The 20790-nt window shown below is 58.5% G+C and overlaps 2 protein-coding genes across 3 annotated transcripts; both read left to right on the top strand.

The window, feature by feature from the left end:
* The first annotated feature begins 5309 nt into the window (after nucleotides 1-5309).
* CSF3R (colony stimulating factor 3 receptor) lies at nucleotides 5310-11985 on the top strand. Of its 2 annotated transcripts, none has more exons than XM_068172796.1 (15): nucleotides 5310-5540; nucleotides 5827-6126; nucleotides 6207-6330; nucleotides 6405-6574; nucleotides 7285-7439; nucleotides 7618-7777; nucleotides 9208-9290; nucleotides 9365-9578; nucleotides 9746-9934; nucleotides 10156-10257; nucleotides 10526-10672; nucleotides 10873-11013; nucleotides 11146-11236; nucleotides 11383-11464; nucleotides 11568-11985. In XM_068172796.1, exons 1-15 carry the CDS (start codon nucleotides 5471-5473, stop codon nucleotides 11958-11960), a joined length of 2421 nt encoding a protein of 806 aa, XP_068028897.1. In that variant the 5' UTR covers nucleotides 5310-5470; the 3' UTR covers nucleotides 11961-11985. The 2 variants fall into 2 exon arrangements, with proteins under 2 accessions (XP_068028897.1, XP_068028896.1); XM_068172795.1 differs by having other exon boundaries at nucleotides 11571-11985.
* A 497-nt stretch (nucleotides 11986-12482) lies between these two features.
* MRPS15 (mitochondrial ribosomal protein S15) lies at nucleotides 12483-19559 on the top strand. Its single transcript, XM_068172467.1, has 8 exons — nucleotides 12483-12573; nucleotides 13292-13354; nucleotides 13937-14012; nucleotides 14728-14776; nucleotides 15308-15392; nucleotides 16740-16798; nucleotides 17948-18139; nucleotides 19348-19559. The coding sequence occupies exons 1-8, from the start codon at nucleotides 12498-12500 to the stop codon at nucleotides 19486-19488; spliced, it is 741 nt and encodes a 246-aa protein (XP_068028568.1). The 5' UTR covers nucleotides 12483-12497; the 3' UTR covers nucleotides 19489-19559.
* The last annotated feature ends 1231 nt before the right edge of the window (nucleotides 19560-20790 follow it).

The raw sequence follows: 20790 nt of genomic DNA on the forward strand, positions 1-20790 counted from the left end.
ACAGCCCTCACAGACACAAATCCCTGCCAGGGACAGGCTGCATCCCCCAAGCCAGATCCCAGAGCCAGGCATGGTGGGGCTCCAGCTGTAGCAGGAGAGTAGTGGGGAAGGAGAGGGAGAAATTGGATTCAGAGGCAGCAAATGCAGCTCCCCAGAATGGATGTACATTTTCATTATACACTGAGTAATTGGTGGTAATACAAGAGATATGGGCAGTATCATTATAGACCAGGCTGTGCTGGAGATGGATTATCATCATCTGTCATTATCTGGGCTTCCTTGTGGCTGCTAAAATTGTAGAACATGATTTTAATAACCCTGGAAGGCAAGAATCATTTTTCTTTTGTCACTTAACAACTTGGCCTCATTCACTGATACCTTTAAATAAGAAGGGGGGATTAATTTCTAGAGGGATAAATGCAGACCTGGTTGTTTCCTCCTCTCTTCATTTGCAAAGGGGCCCCCATTTCTGCCTGACAGCTTTCAAGGAAATTGCAGATAATGGGGACAGGATGTCAGCGTGGAGCAGGGGGCACAGGATCACCCGGAGACAGGTGGTGGTGCTGACACAGTGCCAGCCCTGGGGCCCCCAGGAAGGGCACTGATGGCACTGGGAACCACAGCCTGAGGCTCAGGGAGTCTTGCCCAGGAGATCTGAGCAGTACCAGAGCCATCAGGGTGGTGCAGGCACCCCAGCCTTCAGTGCCACCTAGCAGGGCACAGACACGGCCATTTCCCATGAGCCAGGGGAGCTGTGTCACTCCTGACCCCTCCCGGACACTGTCAGGCTCATTTGGGGATGTTTCATCTGTCACTCCTCTTGGCCATGGAAAAAACCAGCAGCAGGAGAGGGACAAATCAAATTACAAGGCAGCTAATGAAAATAATGGGGAATAAAGCACTTTTGGAGGCTGCTTGGTTGGATTCCTATTTCCCTGTGTCACTGGGTTCAAACAGGGATGTTTATAACCTCATGAGGACATTTCATTGCCTTTGTGATTAGCTCAATTGACCGTGGATTTTTTGCTCTCCCACATCTCAGCCCTTGGAAGAGGAGAAGTGCCAGCTCCAAGTCACATTCCTGCCCCACAGCTCCAGCACCCAGAGCCCCCTCTGTGCCTTCCAGGGACCTGGCACTGGCAGCGTGTCCCCGAGTGACATGGATGGGGAATGAAGGGGGTCTCCACAGCCCAGATGGGGGGTTCATACAGCAGGAGCAAGGGGGGAGCGCTTGGGAGAGCTTTGCCCCTTTTCCATGCAATGCTCCAGCCACGAGCAGCTGTCAGTGCCTGCCTGGGCTGGCAGCCCCTACCTGCAACTATTGACTGAGTAAATAATCCCCAGTTATCCTTTTCTCCTGATAAAAGCTGGGTTTTTTCTATTATTGTCAGAGGTGTTTATTAGAGCAGAAAAAGAATAGTGTTTTTCTTGCAGCCTGATTGCTGGGAAGTGACGGGAGTGGCCACGCAGCCCCGACAGCTGGGATCGGAGTCAGACCTGCTGCCTGGCACCACGGGCACAGCCAGGTGAGGGGCTGTGCTGGGGGGGTGAACAGCCCCTGCCCAGGTGGTTTGATGGGAGGCAGCATCAAAGGGAAATTTCTTTTCAGCAATGGCAGAAGGAGGAGATGCTTCACAAGGCTGAGCTCTGGAGTGACTCAGCAGAAAAGAGCAGGAATTTCCAGGAATATGAGGGGTGAGAGGCTGGTACAGGGCTTGGCCAGAGCTCATGGGGAGGCTCCTCTGCCACAGACACCTGTGCAACAGAGACAGGAATTTAAGGACAGGCAATTTTAGGTGTCCGATGGAGGATCTCTCCCTCTTGCCCATCCACCCTGTCAAACCACTCTACCGAGCTGGAGCTGTGGCCCCTTGGCACCACTTTGGCATCTCGCAGAGCAGAGATGAATAATGGCAGCACATCCCAGCCCTCCTCCCCTCCCCATGCCCATCAGGGCCTCCCCGGATCTGCCACGCTGAAATTAATCCTCCTGCCTCATTAATTGCAGGAATGTGTCGAGAGCTGTTCAAGGTCAGCCTCGAGGATCCCTGCCATCAATCCTCCCCAGTTTGCAGCTGCCTCGCTGGGGAGGAGCTGGCAGTGGCACAGCAGGGACAAGCACCGGGGACATCTCTGGTGTTTGGGTGACCAGAGCCTGCAGACAAGGGAGGGTCCTGCATGGGCAGGAGTGGCTCCGTGCTGGCAGGCTGCCCATGTCCCCCTGTCCCCTGGTGATGCCATCCGGAGCCAAGGGTCCTCTCTTGACCACCTCTGCCCACCCACAGAGCCACTTGATGGGGAGCCCTCTGCTCCCTCCTCATTGCTGATGGCTGAGCAAGGGGGTAGTCTGAACTAATTGCACTGGGCACCAATTAAGCAGCTCTCCTCACCCATTAGAGACTGCAGAGCCTTTTGCACTTAGATCTTGCATCTTACGTGACTGGCAATATTCTGTTTTTTCGGGAATGAAAAGAAAATCCCTTTAGGGGAGCTGGGCTTTGCTGCCTGTGGAGCTGCTACACACCAGGAATGTACTTTATTCTGTTTAAGAGCAATGATCCACCCAGCAGGGATGGAATCAGAGGCACTGGGAATAGAGAAGTGGCTGAGAGCTCCCAAGCACCAAATGTAGGGCTGCTGCCTGTTGACTGTAACCAGAGCTGCCCACAGGGTCTGGCCATGCCCAAGAGCTGCTGCCCAATGCCGTCAGCCCCCATCCTACACACTGCAACCAGGAAAAACCCCACAGCTGCTTCTCCTTCCCACCTTCCCTCTTGCCTGATGGCCTCAGGCTTGGGAGGCTCTCTTATGTCATGAACCGGAGCCACTGCCCCACCACTCACCCCAAAACCTACGTTGTGAGCATCCACCCTCCCTCCAAACTGTGCTGCCCTTGCTGCCCTGCACCATGGCCTATGTCACCACCTGCCTCTGCACTGTGGGACCCTCTGGCACCTAGCTGGTTCTCACCCCCCTCCCCATGCATCCTCCTGCCCCAGCCCCTCTGCCAGGACCCACGGCTCAGGATCTCTGCAGGGGTGGCACCCTGCACCCTGCCTCGTATTCCTGTCTCATCCCAGGGACGGGATCTGTGAGCTTGTGAGCGTGACTCAGAGCCAAAGGGGAACTGAGAGCGCTGACAGGGGGCACGTCTGCTCCATCCCCGCTCTCGGGCGGCTCTCCCAGCAGACTGGCATGCTCGGAGCCTCCTTGGACGAGCCTTTCCCTGCGGAGCAGGGCGAGGCGAGCCCGAGGATAGGGGTGCAAGGTCCCCTCCCCACCCTGAATCCCAGCCTGTGGCAGGGCCCCACCGGCGGCGGGCGCTTGTCGGTGTCCAGCTGGGTGTTTGCAGCGCTACGCCCTCGGTTCCCACGGAGATGCCCACGTCGCTATGGCTACCCACGGATATTCCTGCTCGGCTGGTAAACAGCCCGCACTGCACCGGCTTCCGTCCCGAAGTGCTGGGGGTTGCTACACCCCAGGGAAATGTTGCGACGGCGGCTCCCCCGGCCCGGGCAGGCAGTGGGGATCCAACCTGTGCCCCAGCCCAGGGTGCTGAGCCCTCACCCCACCAGCAGCCTGACCCATTAAAAGCAGGGCAGATTTAGGGGAAAGTGCCTTTGCTTGGACTGTCGGGTTTGTGAGGTCGGTGGTGAGAGCCCTAGGCCATCCCCTCCGGCCAGCACCCAGCTCTGCAGGAGGCAAAGGCAGATCTCCCCAGGCTGGTCTCCCACCACACCGACATACCCTGCTCCCAGGGGCTGCTCTGGCCCCCAGATTTGGCAGCACGGGGCTATGTGAGCCCAGTAGCGTGGAGACAAACACCACCCCAATGCAGAGTAAACAGCTCTTTGCACAACAGCCGCTGTGGTTGCGAAGGCTGTGAGTGTGTGAGGGTTGAGCAAACCTCTGTTTACACCCATGCCAGCCCCATCCCACCAGACACGGGATTCCCCGCCGGGGCCGTGCTCCAGCCTGGCACGTGTGGGCACAGCACCTCGGCACAGCCCCAGGCAAGGAGCTGCGAAATAACACGGGTTAATGGTCAGTACTGGGAAATACTGGTGGGAACATCATGTCACGGGTTGCCCTCGGGCATCCTGTGGGCTGCACACCCTGGGATGTGGGCATGGACACGGACGTGGGGATGTGAGCTGCTCCCAGGTGGCATCACACAGCTGGGTTTGCTCCTGCCCCTTGAGTTGCTCATTCCTCGGCCCATGGCCTGCTGCCACTTTCCCCAGCGTCCCTCTGCCGTGTCCCCCAGCCCAGCCCGGTGGTCCCGGGGCAGCTGCAGTGAGGAACTGTCTGTGCCCCATCCCGGCTGTGCCAAGCCCAGCCCAGGAGTGGGCAGGGTGGAGGCCGGGCGCTGCTCAGGGTTCCCGCGCCCCCCTGGGCTTTCCTGCCTGCGGCGAGCGAGGGGGTCGCAGACTTCAGGGAAGTGTTTTGCAATCACCTTCTTCAGAGCGTCACAGCAACTAACGGCCCTGGTTTTGAGGAACTAACGGGGAAAGCAGCATGTTAGCAAACACACTGAGCACGGCCAGCCGCCTGCTGCCGGAGCCCCGCGCTCGGAGCGGGCGGTGAGCGGCTGCCGGGCGCACCGGACACAGAGGAGAGGCAGGGACGGAGGCGAGGTAGGGATGGAGGTGAGGTAGGGGTGGGTGCGTGGTGTTCAGGTCCCACTGAGCAGCATCTGGTCCGTGGCTGCTCTGGCCGTCCCCCGCCTGGGACAGCCACACGCGCCGAGTGCCCAGGGGTGGCCGCTGTCCCACTCCCACACTCGAGTGCTTTGCCTCCCTCTGGATGTCGGCTTAGGGGGCGAGGAGCTGTGGGCACCCCGAGATGTGCGCAGTGTGGGCAGCTCCTCCTGGGCCCCGAACGTGTCGGGGACCCATCCGGGGCAGAGGATCCGGGCAGGGGCAGAGGCAGCCACCGCTCCCAGGGCCGTTCCCAGCAGCAGGCAGGGGACAGGCGGGAGGGGCGTGGGCAGGACCCCGCAGCCCCGGCCAGTCCCGCTCTGCTGCTGTCGGTCATTCGCTTCCCTCTCCCAGCTTATCGCCCTCCGCCGCTCTCACCCGCCCTCAAACCGCAAATCTCTGCCCGGCAGCGGCTGGAGATAGTGGAGATAAAATCAGCCCGTGCCTGCGGCCGGGCACAGGGTGCTGTGCCCGGGATGGGGTGCGGGCCCGGGACGGTGACGGCGGTGTGGAGGGACCCGCGTTCCGGGGTCTCTCCGCTGCGCTTCCCACGCCGGCGGCTGTGGCGGCGCGGGCGGCGAGCCGGGGGCGGAGGTGTCAGAAGGGCTGCGGGAAGGGCTGACGCTGACAGCGAAAGGACATTCTGCTCCAGGAAGAGCCGGTGACAATGGAGCCCGGCTCCTTCAGCCCACCTCGTCCCCAGCCCTTGCCGACCCCCAGGACAAGCCGCTTTCTCCGTTCCAGGTGATGCCAAAGCCACGGAGGAGACCATGGCCAGGCGCGGTGCTGGGACACCCTTCCTGCGGCGGCTCTCCCTGCTCCTGCTCCTCCACCTGGGCGGTGAGTGCGGTCCATCCTGTCCTGTCCCACAGCCACACCACCCCCAGCACCCTGTGCCCAGCCGGGCTGGCCGGGGCCCCGGGGCAGGCAGGAACGGCGGCAGCACGGGCAGGATGGGGCCTGGCACGTGCTGGTGCCTTGCCCAACGCTTGGCTCTTCCTCTCCAGAGAGGGGGGCCCGTCTAAGGGAAGAGGCTCGTCCGTATGTCCTGCCTGGGCGCTGAGGAGCTGAGATGGCTTTGTCACAGCTTTGTGCCCAGGATGTGGCATGTTTTTCCTGCCCACAGGGACACTGGGCTGCGCCTCAGTGACTGTGAGCCCCCGCATTGTGCCCCTGGGCTCGGCTGTCACAGCATCCTGCACCATCCAGAGAGAGCTCTGCCACGGCTTGGAGCAGGGGCAGGTCCGGATCAGCTGGATGCTGGACAACAAGCTTGTGGCTGGGAGCCAGCGCCAGGGTCCAGGAGGCACAGAGGTGTCCAACCTCACCCTGCCCCGGTTCAACCACACGCAGGCCAGGCTGTTCTGCTGTGTGGAGTGGAATGGGACCAAGCAGCGCGTTGGCATGGCCGAGATCAGGGCGGGCTGTAAGTCTGCTGCCACTACAAGTCACCCTCCTCCTGGCAGGGATGTGCACTTGCTCATGCTCTTTCCCGTTCTCCCCCAGACCCTCCTGCAAAGCCCCTTAACCTCAGCTGCGTCCTGAACCTCGGTGACTACGGGCTGACGTGCCGATGGGAGCAGGGAACCAACAGCCACCTCCCCACCAGCGTCGTGCTGAAATGCAGCGGGTAAGTCCCGGGACCATGGTCCCCTGCCAAACCCCACAGCAAGGACCGCGAGCCCACTGCCCTGTCTGCCACAGGAGCGGGGCGCAGGCAGTGACGGGCTGCACCCCGCGAGGGGGGCACAGCCACTGCACCGTGCCACGCCGGCTGCTCCAGCTGTACCGGCAAATGGAGATCTGGGTGTCTGCCACCAACGCCCTGGGCACGGCCGAGTCCGAGCATCTCTGCATCGACCCCATGGATGTGGGTGAGTGACGGCGCAGAGGTCGGGGACCAGGGAAGCTCGTCAGCGGTGACAGGAGTATTAAAGTGACATTAAAGCACCTTGGGCCTTGAGGTCCCATGTTACGGGCAGCTCTGTGATGGATGTCCTGCCGGGATGAATCGGTGCCAGCGCCGCGTTGCAGAGCGAGCAGCGCGCACGGCGGGTTATGAGCTGCCAGTTGACCTGCTGCACTCCACAGCTCCTGCAGCAATTGATTACCCATTTATTCAGCAGCTCTATTAATAATGGATCCAGTGCCTATAAACTATTTATAAAAGGAGCCTTCCCAGATGGAGAGACTTATCCTCCCTGATCTGGGGCTGGGAAAGGGCTGCCCAGGAACCAGCTAAGCTCTCCCATGCCTGTGCCACACTCTCACCCCCAAGCCTACCCAAATGTGGGGTGTTCCAGGCACCAGGCCCCATGGAATCTGTTTTCTCTGCATAGGCATTAATGCAGAGCTGTGCCAGTGTTGCACCCACGGGCATTACTCCATCCCAAGCGGGGGCACACACTGGCTCCTGTCCCTTGCCCCCCAGCCATTCTCGTACATGTTTTGGGGTGATTTCCCCTATTTCCTGCTGCAGCACCCTGGCTGCAGTTCCTGGCATTAATAACAGGCACACATTGGGTCATGGTTCTGGGCACTACCCACCACACACCTCTCCAACTATCCCCTGCCCTTCCTACAGCCAAACTGGACCCCCCAACCCTGCAAAGCATCCAGTCCATCCCCTTCCAGACCGACTGCATTGCCCTGGCCTGGGATGTGGCGTGGGGCACAGAGCACATGGAGCTGCAGTGTGAGCTGCGCTACCGGGCACCCGAGGACCCTGCCTGGGCCCTGGTGAGTGCTGCTGGGGCAGGGGGGCCGGGCAGGAGCTGGGACCCTCCCTCTGCTCCAAGCAGTGGGAGCAGAAGGGTCCCCATGTGAGTGGGACGGCAAGGTGTCCCCCGAGCCCACAGCAGGGCCAGCCCCTGCCCAAAGCAGGAGCCAGCACAGCCCTCGTTCCGGCTGCCACTAGGTCACCGGCATCATCGGCCAGGCCGGCTCCACGCAGCGCTGTGGCTTCCTCTTCGGCACGCAGTACCACTTCCAGATGCGGTGCCGGCGGAACTCAGCATCAGCATTGGCCTCCTGGAGCGAGTGGAGCCCGGGCAGGAACTACACCACCCACGAGAAAGGTGAGCGTGAGTCACCTGGGGGGTCCCCTCCGCCCGAGCAGATGGCACAGCGCTGGGGACACAGGGCAGAGCACTGGGGACAGAGGGCAGAGCCCTGGGCACATACGGCACAGCACTGGGGACAGAAGGCACAGTGCTGGGGACACGGCACAGAGCTGGGGATACACAGCAGAGCACTGGGGACACACGGCACAGCAGTGGGGACACATGGCAGAGCACTGGGGACAGAGGGCAGAGCCCTGGGGACATACGGCACAGCACTGGGGACAGAGGGCACAGCGCTGGGGACACACAGCACAGCGCTGGGGACACACGGCACAGTGCTGGGGATACACAGCACAGTGCTGGGGACACAGGGCACAGAGCTGGGAATACACAGCACAGCGCTGGGGACACACGGCACAGTGCTGGGGACACAGGGCAGAGCACTGGGGACACAGGGCAGAGCACTGGGGACACACGGCACAGCGCTGGGGACACACAGCACAGAGCTGGGGATACACGGCACAGTGCTGGGGACACAGGGCAGAGCACTGGGGACACAGGGCAGAGCACTGGGGACACAGGGCAGAGCACTGGGGACACAGGGCAGAACACTGGGGAAAGAGGGCACAGCGCTGGGGAAAGAGGGCACAGCACTGGGGACACACAGCACAGCGCTGGGGACACACAGCACAGCACTGGGGACACACGGCACAGTGCTGGGGACACAGGGCAGAGCACTGGGGACACACAGCAGAGCACTGGGGACACACAGCACAGCGCTGGGGACACACGGCACAGCACTGGGGACACACAGCACAGCGCTGGGGACACACGGCACAGTGCTGGGGACACATGGCACAGCACTGGGGACACACGGCACAGCGCTGGGGACACACGGCACAGCACTGGGGACACACGGCACAGTGCTGGGGACACACGGCACAGTGCTGGGGACACAGGGCAGAGCACTGGGGACACACAGCAGAGCACTGGGGACACACGGCACAGCGCTGGGGACACACGGCACAGCGCTGGGGACACAGGGCAGAGCACTGGGGACACAGGGCAGAGCACTGGGGACACACAGCAGAGCACTGGGGACAGAGGGCACAGCGCTGGGGACACAGGGCAGAACACTGGGGGAAGAGGGCACAGCGCTGGGGAAAGAGGGCACAGCACTGGGGACACACAGCACAGCGCTGGGGACACACGGCACAGCACTGGGGACACACAGCACAGCACTGGGGACACACGGCACAGCGCTGGGGACACACGGCACAGCGCTGGGGACACACAGCACAGCACTGGGGACACACGGCACAGCGCTGGGGACACACGGCACAGCGCTGGGGACACACGGCACAGCGCTGGGGACACATGGCACAGCGCTGGGGACACAGGCACACGGGCCCCTCTCAGCTTCTCCCACCCCCCTCCCGTTGCAGCCCCCACAGGGAAGCTGGACGCGTGGTGGGGGGCTCAGCCGGCCGGGCCCGGGGGGCGGCTGGAGGTGCAGCTGCGCTGGAAGGTGAGCAGGGGCGGGCGGGGGCATTCCTGAGACCCCCGCAGGGACTGCCACCCACACGCCCTGCCCGCACCCAGGCCCCACGGCAGCGGGAGGCCAACGGGCGAGTGCTGGGCTACCGCGTCACCCTGAGCCCCCGGAGGAGAGGCAGGGACCCCCCCACCATCTGCAACACCACCCACACCCAGTGCAACTTCTCGGTGCCCGCGGCGACCAGGAGGGTCTATCTGTCAGCCTACAACGCCGCCGGCGAGTCGGCACCGACCGAGGTCATCCTCCTGGAGAGGAAAGGTGAGGGCAGTGCCCGAAACCTCCGCGTGTCCCCCGGGGCTCTGCTCGCCCCCAGCCGGCTGCACAGCCAGGGCAAGGAGAGGGCAGACTCCAAAGCCGGGCGCACAGGGGGAGATGGGGGAGAGGTGCTCCCCTCTCCCGCCATCCCGGCTGCTTGTCCCATGCAGGTCAGCCCATGGCCGGGCTCCGGGCTGTGCCCGGGGGCGAGCGCAGCCTCTGGGTGCACTGGGAGGCACCGCCGGCCCCAGTGATCGCCTACGTCCTGGAGTGGCAGCGGGTGACAGCAGAGCCTGGGCACTGCAGCGCCTGCTGGCAGATGGAGCGTGACGGGACAGCCAGCACAGCCCTTATCCAGGGTAAGTGGGGGCTGCCAGGGAGCCCTGACCCCCTGGTCGGCTGTCCCAGGGGGCTGGCACCCATCCTGGCCAAACCAGGACCAAGCCGTGCCCCCAGCCCACTTCCCACCCTCCCTCCTCCCTCTGGATCCACCCCCAGCGTGGGTGGGCTGGTGCCGTGGTGCTGGGGGGTCTCAGCAGCCAGGGCCTGAGCTCCCGGCCCCCTCTGCTTCCCATTGCAGACAGCATCGAGCCTTTCCAGCGCTACAACATCTCACTGTACCCCCTCTACGAGGGCACTGTCGGGGTGCCCGTGCACACCACAGCCTACTCCCAGCAGAAGGGTACGTGGGAAGGGTGCCCCACCACCAGGACTTTGCCCTTCCAAAAGGAGGAACAACCTCTTCCCCATGTACCCCAAATCCAGGGGCTGTACCAAAGAGCTCAGCTTGGGGGGCCGGATTTGTCTCATCTCTGAGTGTGCTCTCAGCCCCTCTACAGCATGGGCGGGTCCTGATGCCCACACCTTGGGAGTGGGACCCCCCATCAGTTCCCAGCCGAGGCAGTGGCTCTGCTCAGTACTTGGTCCCCACCTTGTCCTGCTCTTTCCAGCACCATCCCATGCCCCCAAGCTTCACCTGAAGAGGATTAGCAAGTCAGAGGCCGAGCTGTGCTGGGAGCCGCTGCCAGTGGAGATGCAGAACGGTTTCATCACCAGCTACACCATCTTCTGGGCCAGCAGCATCACCAACACGGCCAGTGAGTCCTGCCCACAGCACCACTGACCTTGCCCTCTGTCCCACCTCGATATTCTGGGTGGAGATATCAGGAGTCCCTGTGTCCTTCTCAGAGAGGGTCAGGGAGTTCTGTGGGCCCTCACAGGGCTCCCTGCCAGCAGAGACCTGAGGGCTGTGCAGGTGGGGGCATTCTGCCACACCAGCAGCCCCGTGTGTCCCCAGGTGCCACCGTGAATCCTTCCCTCAGCTCCTTTACCATCCGGGGGATGAAGCCATCGACCCTGTACAAGGTGCACATCATGGCATCCACGGCTGCTGGCAGCACCAACGGCACCAGCCTGACCCTGGTGACCACAGTGCTGGGTGAGGGCTGCGGCCACCCGGGGCGAGGGGACGAGGGAGGGGACGTGCGGCCCCTGGTCCTGCCCAGCCTCATGGCACAGCACAGCTGGCGGTGCCCACTGCAGCTCCCTGGGACCCTGTCCCTCTTCCCAGATGACACCGAGATCCAGTTCCTCTTCCTGAGCCTGGGGCTGGTCTTTGTCGGGCTCATGGTGTTGCTCATCTGCTTCCAGAAGAACGAGCGGTGAGTAGCAGAGCCCTGCCCCGGGCTGGGCTGCCGGTGGGACAGGGTGGCCTTGGAGCGCTGACATCCCGCCGGGAGCCAGTCCAGCACTGAGGCCACCCATTCCAGCCCGCCTCGCTGAGTCCCCTCATCCCCGCGCTCCCCAGGATGAAGGAGCAGCTCTGGCCCAGCGTCCCCGACCCCGCCAACAGCAGCCTGGGCAAGTGGGTGCCGGCAGCGGTGCCGCAGGTGAGACCGGGCGGCTGCTCCCGCAGTGCCCACCCAGCACACGGCCCCCGGGAGGGACAGCGGGGACAGCTGGCACCGCCTGTGACCTCCCGCTGCTCGCCAGGAGCCGCTCCATGTCCTCGCCGCGAGGGAGCCCGGCCCGGCCGCCATCTCCACGGTGACTGTGCTGGAAGGGGAAGCGGGGAAGCAGCCGGGGAAGGACCACGCCGCCCTGGCCGCCGCCCCCCCGGCGCTGCCGCGGCCCTATGTGCGGCAGGAGGGTCCCGGGGAGCCCGTGCAGTACGCGCGGGTGGGGGGCGCGGGGTACCGGGGGCAGCGGCTGCTCCCCGAGCCCGCTCCCCGCTTCTACGAGAACCTGCGAGGCCGCGGGGACGGCGGCGGCGGCGGCGGCGGGGGGGACTGGGGGTTCCTGGAGGAGCCCCCCGCCACCTTCCCGCTGCTGCAGGGGCTCCGCATCGGCGGGGCCGAGGAGCTGCACGAGTGCCGGGCGGACTAGCGCGGGATGGAGCCGGGCAGCGACACCGGCTCCGCCAGCGGGAGCCCCGGGATGCGGGGGCCCCCCGCGGGGCTCCAGCCGCACCCCGGGGCGCTGGCCGGCTCCAGCCCGCTCTGTGTGCGTGTCTCCTCCCGAACGTCTCCCTCCGAAATAAACGGGGACGTGCTGAGAACAACCCGGGCGTCTCTGCGGGAAGGGAATGGGGACAGAGACGGGGATGGGGATGGGGATGGGGATGGGGACGGGGGTCAGGACCGGGGCGAGGACGGGGACAAGTAGGAGACGAAACCGAGACGGTGACGGAGATGGAGATGGGACCTGGATGGCGACGGGGACAGTTAGGGGACCGGTACGAGGATGGGGACGGGAAGGGGTCCGGGAGCGGGATAGGGATGAAGGCGGGGAGGGGAGGGGAGCAGGATCCTGGACGGCCATCGACGCGCTCGGCGTTCGCTCTCTCCGCCCTGTCTCGGCGCTCGGCAGTCGCGCCTGGGCAAGATGGCGGCGCCCATGGCGGCGTGTCGGTGAGCGCGGGCCATGCTGGCGCTGCTGGGCCGCGGCCTGGCCGGGCCGGCCCGCGCCCGGGCCGCCGTGCTGGGCAGGGCAGAGCCCGGTGAGGGGCACGGGGGGCTCGGGAGGCCGCTGGGAGGGAGGGTGGAAATTCCCGCCGGAGGAATTGGGAGCGGCCGGGGCCGCGGTGGGAGCTGAGGGTGCGGGGAAAGGGCGGTCTCGGGGTGGCCGGGGGTCCCTCGGAACAGCGGGGGCGAGCGGGGGTGGCCGAGCCGGGCACAGGCGAGTGGCCTGAAGCAGGTCCTGATCCCAGCAGCAGGGCCCTGAAAGAGCAGCTGGAAGAGTTTGTTCTTGAAAGGTCAAAGAATGACGAAGTCGCGGCTGGTGATGAATATTCGCGTCTGTGTCAGACAAAGGTTGTCCCCGCCTTGTCCCCAGGTGTCACTGCCCCTGAGCCCTGACACTGCGGTGGGCCAGAGCAGCCCGTCCACGTCGCTAATGAGGTTAATTAATCAGTTAATTCAGCCGTTTAAACCCTCGAAATGAACGCGTTTGCCCGCGGGAGCCCTCGCTGTGCTCAGTCAGTCCCGCTGCTCCAGCCCTGTCATCTGCCCGCTCTCGGGCAGCACAGCTTGGTTTGTGTCAGCACCGTGTGAGAGCCACCCCGAGCTACCCCACACACCTCCGGGACTGAGCATCTGCCTGGTCACTGGTCACCCAGCGTCTCGGTGCTCTGACCCCACACACACCTAGCGGTATTTGGCTGTGCAGAGCTGGAGCAGTGCGCACAAGTCTGAATCCTTTCTGTTTCTCCCACCCAGCCTGCAGGCCTGTGCTCCAGGCAGCCAGGGGCTATGCCAGACCTGTGACGAAGAAGAGAAAAGGTATGTCAGGATCCACAGGACCCAATGTTTTGCTGTTGGCATGCTCAGAGCTGTACCCTCACGGCACAGAAATCGTTCCAGAAACAGTTCCTGGCAAGCTCAGGAATTACTCATAAAATTCCCCTCCTCCTCAATGTGGGGAAATGAACAATTGTCAGTAGCAGGAGATCTGTGAGGGTGGGCAGGCACTGGCACAGCGTGCCCAGAGCAGCTGTGGCTGCTCCTGGATCCCTGGAGGTGTCCAAGGCCAGGTTGGACAGGGCTTGGAGCACCTTGGGACAGTGGAAGGTGTCCCTGCCATGGCAGGGGGTGGCACTGGATGGGCTTTAAGGTCCCTTCCAGCACAAACTCTTGTATTCTGTGATCTCTGGGCTCAGTGGATTGTTGTAAATTCATGTACACCATATTGTAAATCCAGAGTGCTGAAGGGAAGAGACTGAACCTGTTTTTTTCACTCAGTTCCTGCCCTCTTGGCTGGATCTGCTCAGTTTTTGTTGTGTGGAGCGCACAGCCAGTTTCCTTCAGAACATGCCAGAGCTCTGACTTTGTCCTGCTCTTCCTCAAATGTTTATCTCTCTGTAGACATCCCCAGCCATCTGGATGACCTTCCTCCCACCATGCTGAAGAAGGATTATGCCAATCTCCCAGTAATGAACAGGTATGGAGAGGGAGAGGGAATGGCTGCTCTCTCCAGGGGTTTGTACCTTACATGTAACCATGGTGTGTGGAGGCTGTCACCTGCTCACTAATTAGTTATTAATGCTCTGTGGGCACAGAAATGGCAGTTTGAAAGTCAAATTTACAGACACAGACAGTGGTCAGGGCTTGATTGTTCACTCCATGTGCGATCAAGTGCTGTTTGCCCACACCCTCTGTGGGCTTTGTGGTCCATAAGAAAAAAAAAAAAGGAAATAATCTTGAAATACTAGAAACAGTCATCTTGCAAATTATTTGTGCCTGTCCTGAACTCAGGTGATGGAGAGTGTCGTTAAACAAATCCCCATGAATTCAGCTGCTGCCAAATTTGGGCTCTGGGGCTCAGCACTGCTGTGCTCTGATGCAGAGCTGCTCGTGTGTGGTGCAGGGAGGGCCCCCAGTGGCCCGACTGTGACTTTCACTGCTCTCTGAAGGAACCAGCCTTAAAATTAAATAATTTTGCAGCAAAACTACTCTATACTCCTGTAATCCAAGCCATGATTTTGCTTAGGAAAGTGAGCACCAGTTTATGGCTGCCAGGTTTGGGAGGGGAGAAGAGTCCCTGTAAATTTGTAGAGTAAATTAAAGCTGAGAAAAGTGAGTACGTTCTGAGAACCTGAGTTGATTTCTGTTGTTAAATAGATTTGTTTATAAGCTAATTTGCCATCTCCTTGCAGCGTGGATGATGTGGTGAAACGGCTGCTGTCCCTGGAAATGGCAAGTCAGGTCAGTGTCATTCCACTTGCTTGAAAAGAAAATAGATTTAATGAGCACCTTCATGTGAGACTTGTCTGTGTTGTTAAATATCTTTCACTTACTGGATTTTTAAGTGGCTGTAAATATGGGGTGATGAAATACAGTGCTAAGTCTGGTTTGCTCTTAAAATTTATCCCACTAAAGTGGTAACAATTGCATATTAAAATGAGAGAAGAAAGTATTCAGGGGTGACAGGGCAGTGAGCTCTTCTGTTGCTGCTCGTGGCTGACCCCCCTGTGTTCTAGAAACCATTGCACTGGACAGCAGATGTTCTTCAAGCTATTTTTACTTTCCATATGCCCAGAAAACAAACAGGTAGGAAAGTGGCACAAAGATCTCTATGCCATTCCTCTATGCTTGCCACTTCAGCTTAAAAAGATTAAAAAGCACTGAGTAAAGGTCTGAATTGCAAAGCTTTACCTGGGTGTTTGGGAAGAGAGCTGAGTGTCTCTGACCTCTGGTGTTCTGGGACAGTGACAACCTCTTTTCTGTGCCCCACAGAAGGAGAAGTTGAAGGTAAAGACACAGCAGCTGGTGGAGAAGGTCAGGAGGTCTCCCAGTGACAATGGCTCCTTTGAGGTGCAAGGCAAGTTAAAAAAGGGAAGGGTATTGTTGGCAGATGAAACATCTCTGCTTCTGTTCAGCTGTTCCCACCCCAGCACTTCCAGTTTGCTGTATAATTCAGGAGAATCTCCTCCAGGAGAGCTGCTGAGAGGCAGGTAGCCTGCAGGATGCCCTGCAGGACTGCTCCAGGTCTGGAAGTGTTGCAGAGGCTGCTGGGGTGCTTCCAAATTCCTGCTCCACATCCACCCTCCAAAGGCAGTGTGTGCATCATTCTGCTTGGAGTGCTTCTGTGACTTGAGGCACTGAGCTGCAGCTGTTACCAAAACGAACCAAATTCAGCCACAGAACCCAAATTTTTCTCTACATCAGAGAGCTGAGGCTGGGGCACAGTGGGGACAGTGCAGGGACAAAGGTCATGTTGCACTGACCAACAATGACATCTCCTTTGTCATCAGTAAAGCCCTTCAAGTTCCTCAGGATGCCACCAGCCCCTCCCTCCAGAGCCTGAAATCCTAGAGACCTGGCTGCTGCCCTTGGGGAAAAAAATAAAACCTTTATTGCTGTCTGCTTCCCCAGAGCTTAAATCCCATGAGGTGAAATAAATATCAAATCACTGGGAATCGAATGAGTGCAAGAGGAATAAATGTACATATAAATTCACATGATGTGTTGCTAAAACCTTACCCTCTAATTAAGCAGCCTCATAACAGTCACAGCCCTGCAGGTTGTGTGTTCTTGTTTGTTGTGCTCTGTGCAGTGGGCTGTGGGCAGGGGCTGCTTTGGACAGTGTTTTGCTGTGGGCAGTGTTTTGCTGTGAGCACTGCTTGTTGTGGACACTGTTTTTTGTGCTGCTGTGGGCAGTGTTTTGCTGTGGAGACTGTTTCCTCTGGGCAGTGTTTTGCTGTGGGCAGTGTTTGCTGTGGACACTTTGCTGTGGACAGTGTTTTGCTGTGGACACTGCTTCCTCTGGGCATTGTTTTGCTGTGGACAGTGTTTTCCTCTGGGCATTGTTTTGCTGTGGGCAGTGTGTCCTGTGGACACTGTTTGCTGTGGGCAGTGTGTCCTGTGGACACTGTTTGCTGTGGACAGTGTTTTCCTCTGGGCATTGTTTTGCTGTGGGCAGTGTGTCCTGTGGACACTGTTTGCTGTGGACAGTGTTTTCCTCTGGGCATTGTTTTGCTGTGGGCAGTGTGTCCTGTGGACACTGTTTGCTGTGGACAGTGTTTTGCCATGGGCAGTCCCTGCTGTGCTGCTGTAGGCACCTGCAGGGGCAGCAGTGCTCAGCTGGCAGCTTGAGGCAAGGCAGATGATCCTGGATCACCTGGGAAAGCTGCTGCTCTCACACAGCTTCTCTCTCTGTCCTTTACAGTTGCTGTTTTGACTGCCAAGATACGCACGCTCGAGGAGCACCTCCAGAGGCACCCCAAGGTAACTCAGGGATCTGAGCCTGCAGCTTCTCAGGTGGTTTTCTCAGTTTATAACAAAAGGATTTTAATCCTGGGGATTATGGCTTTCCTAAGGAGGATTATGAAATAGTTACAGCTGCTCCCTGGTGCCAGTGTGGGGAGCTGCTGGCTCAGGCACAGCTGGATTCTCGCCCACTCTGGTCTGTGTTCTGGTTGGTTACTGTAGTGGAGGAAACAGCTGAGCAGATTCCTTTGGGCAGAGTTGAGCTCCGTTTCTCCTCGCTGCAGATGCAGCTTCGCCACTTAGTTTTCACTAATTAATGAAAGCAGATGCAGTAATACACAAAGAGTCAAGTCTGTGCTTGTTCTGCTCGTGGAAATGTTTGGTGGACAGCACTGTGTGAATGTCCCACACCCCTGCCTGCAGCTACCTGGGTTCAGGCCCAAATTTGAGACATCTTGCCTGAATTTATGTTCATAAAACAGATATCAAAGATTCTTTATGCAGGGCAGAAGGTGGGAAATGGATTGATAACTGCATTTGAAAGAAGTGCATAATTGTTACTCATGAAAACTTGAAGGGTATAAGAGAACAGAATTGAGCTTTTTACTACAAGCCACCAGAAGTTGTACCAAGTGTTGAAGTTGGACCTTTTTGAATTCCTTGGCTGATTTTTTTACACAAATCACTTGTATAGTTCAGGGAGATGTCTCCTGTGAGGGATTGCCCTGACTGGTGTGGCTCAGGCTACGCTTGTGCCCTCCCAAAGAACAGCCAGACAGTCAGAGCCAAGTCACTGATTATTTTCATATTTAATTTCTGGCAAAACAAAGTTAAATGCTTCTGTTATTCTGAAGTGGCACACTTCAAGAAAAGCACGTTTTAGCCAGAAGACCTTCTCTGCAGCTTTGGCACAGCCTGAATCTGTACACAAACTGAAAACAGTCTTCAGGGAAGGTGAAGGTGCAACCATGGAAGGGAGAAAGCAAAGTAAATTACATCTCCTTGGATCAGCTTGTGCTGACCTGATGTGCTCACAGCATCTGCCAACAGAAGTTGTTCTAAGACTCTGTCCTTAACCATTCAGCCAAAATCTGCTCTATTCTCGTCAATTTATTGGACAGGCAGGACAATCTGCCTGCAGTGGAGTGAACCTTGGGTGCTTTGCAGGACAAAAAGAACCGCAGGTTCATGCTGATGGGTCTGGACCGGCGGAGGAAGATGCTGGGGTACCTGCGCCGGGTCAACTACAGCACCTTTGAGAACACCTGCAGACAGCTGGACATCCAGTACAGCCCCCCCCAGCCCTACGCCCGCCACGTCACCAAGCGCTGGCTGGTCAAGAAGGCTTTGTGCATCAAGGTATGGAGCAGGCTGGACAGGGAAAAAAAAACCCTCTCTAAAAGTGTGGGAAATGAATTTGTAGAGAAATGTGGCAGGCACATTCTTCTCTCTGTCAGGATTTTTTCATAGAGGAGCACAGAGAGAAGAATGTGCCTGCCACAGAGAATTCTTAAAGTTTGGTAGAAGTTGTGTCAGCCCAGCTCCTGGACTCTTTGGGGCAGACCAGTTGCTTTGCAATGGGAAGGAGTTTCCAGGAATAAATTTGTAAATCTTGTGCAGATGCAGCACATGCAATTGTGTGAAATTCAAATAGGATGTATTTGTATGTAAACTTTGAGATAAGAAATATTTTTACAATTGGATGGTGTTAGGTTTTAAGAGTTAAATATATCTTTTACTGCATTGTTAAAATATGGGGAGTTTAAGTCACTGCTTTTAATAGCTTTTTTAAACTTTTTAATATTATAATGTGAGATGTCAGAAAAGGGCCTAATCTGACATAAAAGTTAGAAATAGATAGAAAAGTTGGACTGATAGCCGAGTCCTTTTAAGCCAGGCTTTGACTTTGATCTTGTCTGTAGAGAACTGCCTAAGCTCAGCCAGGAGCTGCATGGGGGACATTTATGTCACGAGCACTGACACATGCTGGACTCAGGCACTTCAGGCTGGGCCACTGGTTTGCTCAAAAATGTGTTATTCAAGCCAGCTTTTCTCTCAGATCCTGGTATGGGAACCAATACGTGAGATAATTTGATGGCAGTTTGGAACAGAAACGTGGGTGCACCCATTGTCTGCCCTGATTTGCTCAGAATATATGAATGTAACTGCTGCATGCAGTAGATCTTGGTATAACTGAGCAGAACCAAAACCTGGACACACCTCAGGTTTTTAAATGCTAAATTTTTGTCCAATTAAATTATAACCAAAGGACTGGACCAAAGGTGTCCAAGGAATGACTAGACATGGCAGTCAGTGCTCTGGCCTGGTTGACAAGGTGGGGATGGGTCACAGGTTGGACTCTGTGCTCTCAGAAGTTTTTTCCAACCTGAATGATTCAGTGATTGACTGGGTGGCTGTGACAGAATAATCTCAGGTGGTTCCCTGGAGCAAGAAAGGCACAGAGGGAGGATTTGATCTGGCTCCTGCTGGAACTGCTCTGCCTACAGCAGACAGCCTGGGCAGCAGCTCTGCAGGCAGCTTTATCTCTCTCCCTTCTGCTTCCACAGGTGTTCCAGGAGAAGCAGAAGCTGAAAGCAGCTGGGAGACTGAAGCAGAGGAGAGAGTGGCAGGCGAGAGCAAGGGCTGCTGAGGAACAGCAGGAGAAACAGGTGCAGGAGAAGGAGGCACAGGAGGGGACACCTGTGTAGTGGCACAGCCAGGCTGGCACTGACATGCTGACAATAAACACCTGCCTAAAGACTTGAAGCCTCTTTGCTCATATTGTGTGCTCTGTGCCGTGCTGAGCACCTGGGAAGGGTGGTTTGAGTGGTTTAGAAGTTTAATTTCAGGCCGAGTGCGGGGCAGGTCGGGCTGTGAGAGGACCTGGGGGCTCCAGTATCACCCTGCAGGTCTGTCAGTGGGAGCAGCTCAAGGCCTGCCTGTGTCCTGTCAGCCCAGCCAGTCCAGAGGTTTGCACTGCCACATTTTCTTAGATATTTATAAACTGAAACTTAAGACATTTAGATTGGACCTTATGAATAAATCCTTCCCTGTGAAGGTGGGGAGGCCCAGGCACAGGTTGCCCAGAGAAGCCATTGCTGCCCTTGGATCCCTGGAAGTGTCCAAGGCCAGGTTGGATGGGGCTTGGAGCAACCAGGGACAGTGGAAGGTGTCCCCGCCATGGCAGGGGGTGGCACTGGATGGGCTTTAAGGTTCCTTCCAACACAAACCACTCTTCACATGCACTGGGGCCGTGCTTGTGCGCCGGGATGCTCCACACAGGGACTGGGGCAACGTGCACATGGATCAGAATGCTCCACACAGGGACTGGGGCAAAGTGCACACGGATCAGGATGCTCCACACAGGGACTGGGGCAACGTGCACATGGATCGGGATGCTCCACACAGGGACTGGGGCAACGTGCACATGGATCAGGATGCTCCACACAGGGACTGGGATGATGGCACACGGACAGGGACCGTGCATACATGGACTGGGATGATGCACACGTGGATCGGGACGATGTGCATATGGATCAGGATGATGCGCACACTCACACTGGGACGACGCACACACGCACCGGGGATGATGCACGCTCACACCGGGACGATGCACACTCACACCGGGAGGATGCACACTCACACCGGGAGGATGCACACTCACACCGGGGACAATGCACACTCACACCGGGGATGATGCACACTCACACCGGGACGATGCACACTCACACCGGGGATGATGCACACTCACGCCGGGGATGATGCACACTCATACCGGGAGGATGCGCACATGGAACGGGACGATGCACACTCACACCGGGAGGATGCACACTCACACCGGGAGGATGCGCACATGGAACCGGACGATGCACACACACACCGGGAGGATGCGCACATGGAACGGGACGATGCACACACACACACCGGGAGGATGCGCACATGGAACGGGACGATGCACACACACACACCGGGAGGATGCGCACATGGAACGGGACGATGCACACTCACAC

This window comes from Anomalospiza imberbis, chromosome 25, assembly GCF_031753505.1.
Source record: "Anomalospiza imberbis isolate Cuckoo-Finch-1a 21T00152 chromosome 25, ASM3175350v1, whole genome shotgun sequence".
NCBI classification, from domain to species: Eukaryota; Metazoa; Chordata; class Aves; order Passeriformes; family Viduidae; genus Anomalospiza; species Anomalospiza imberbis.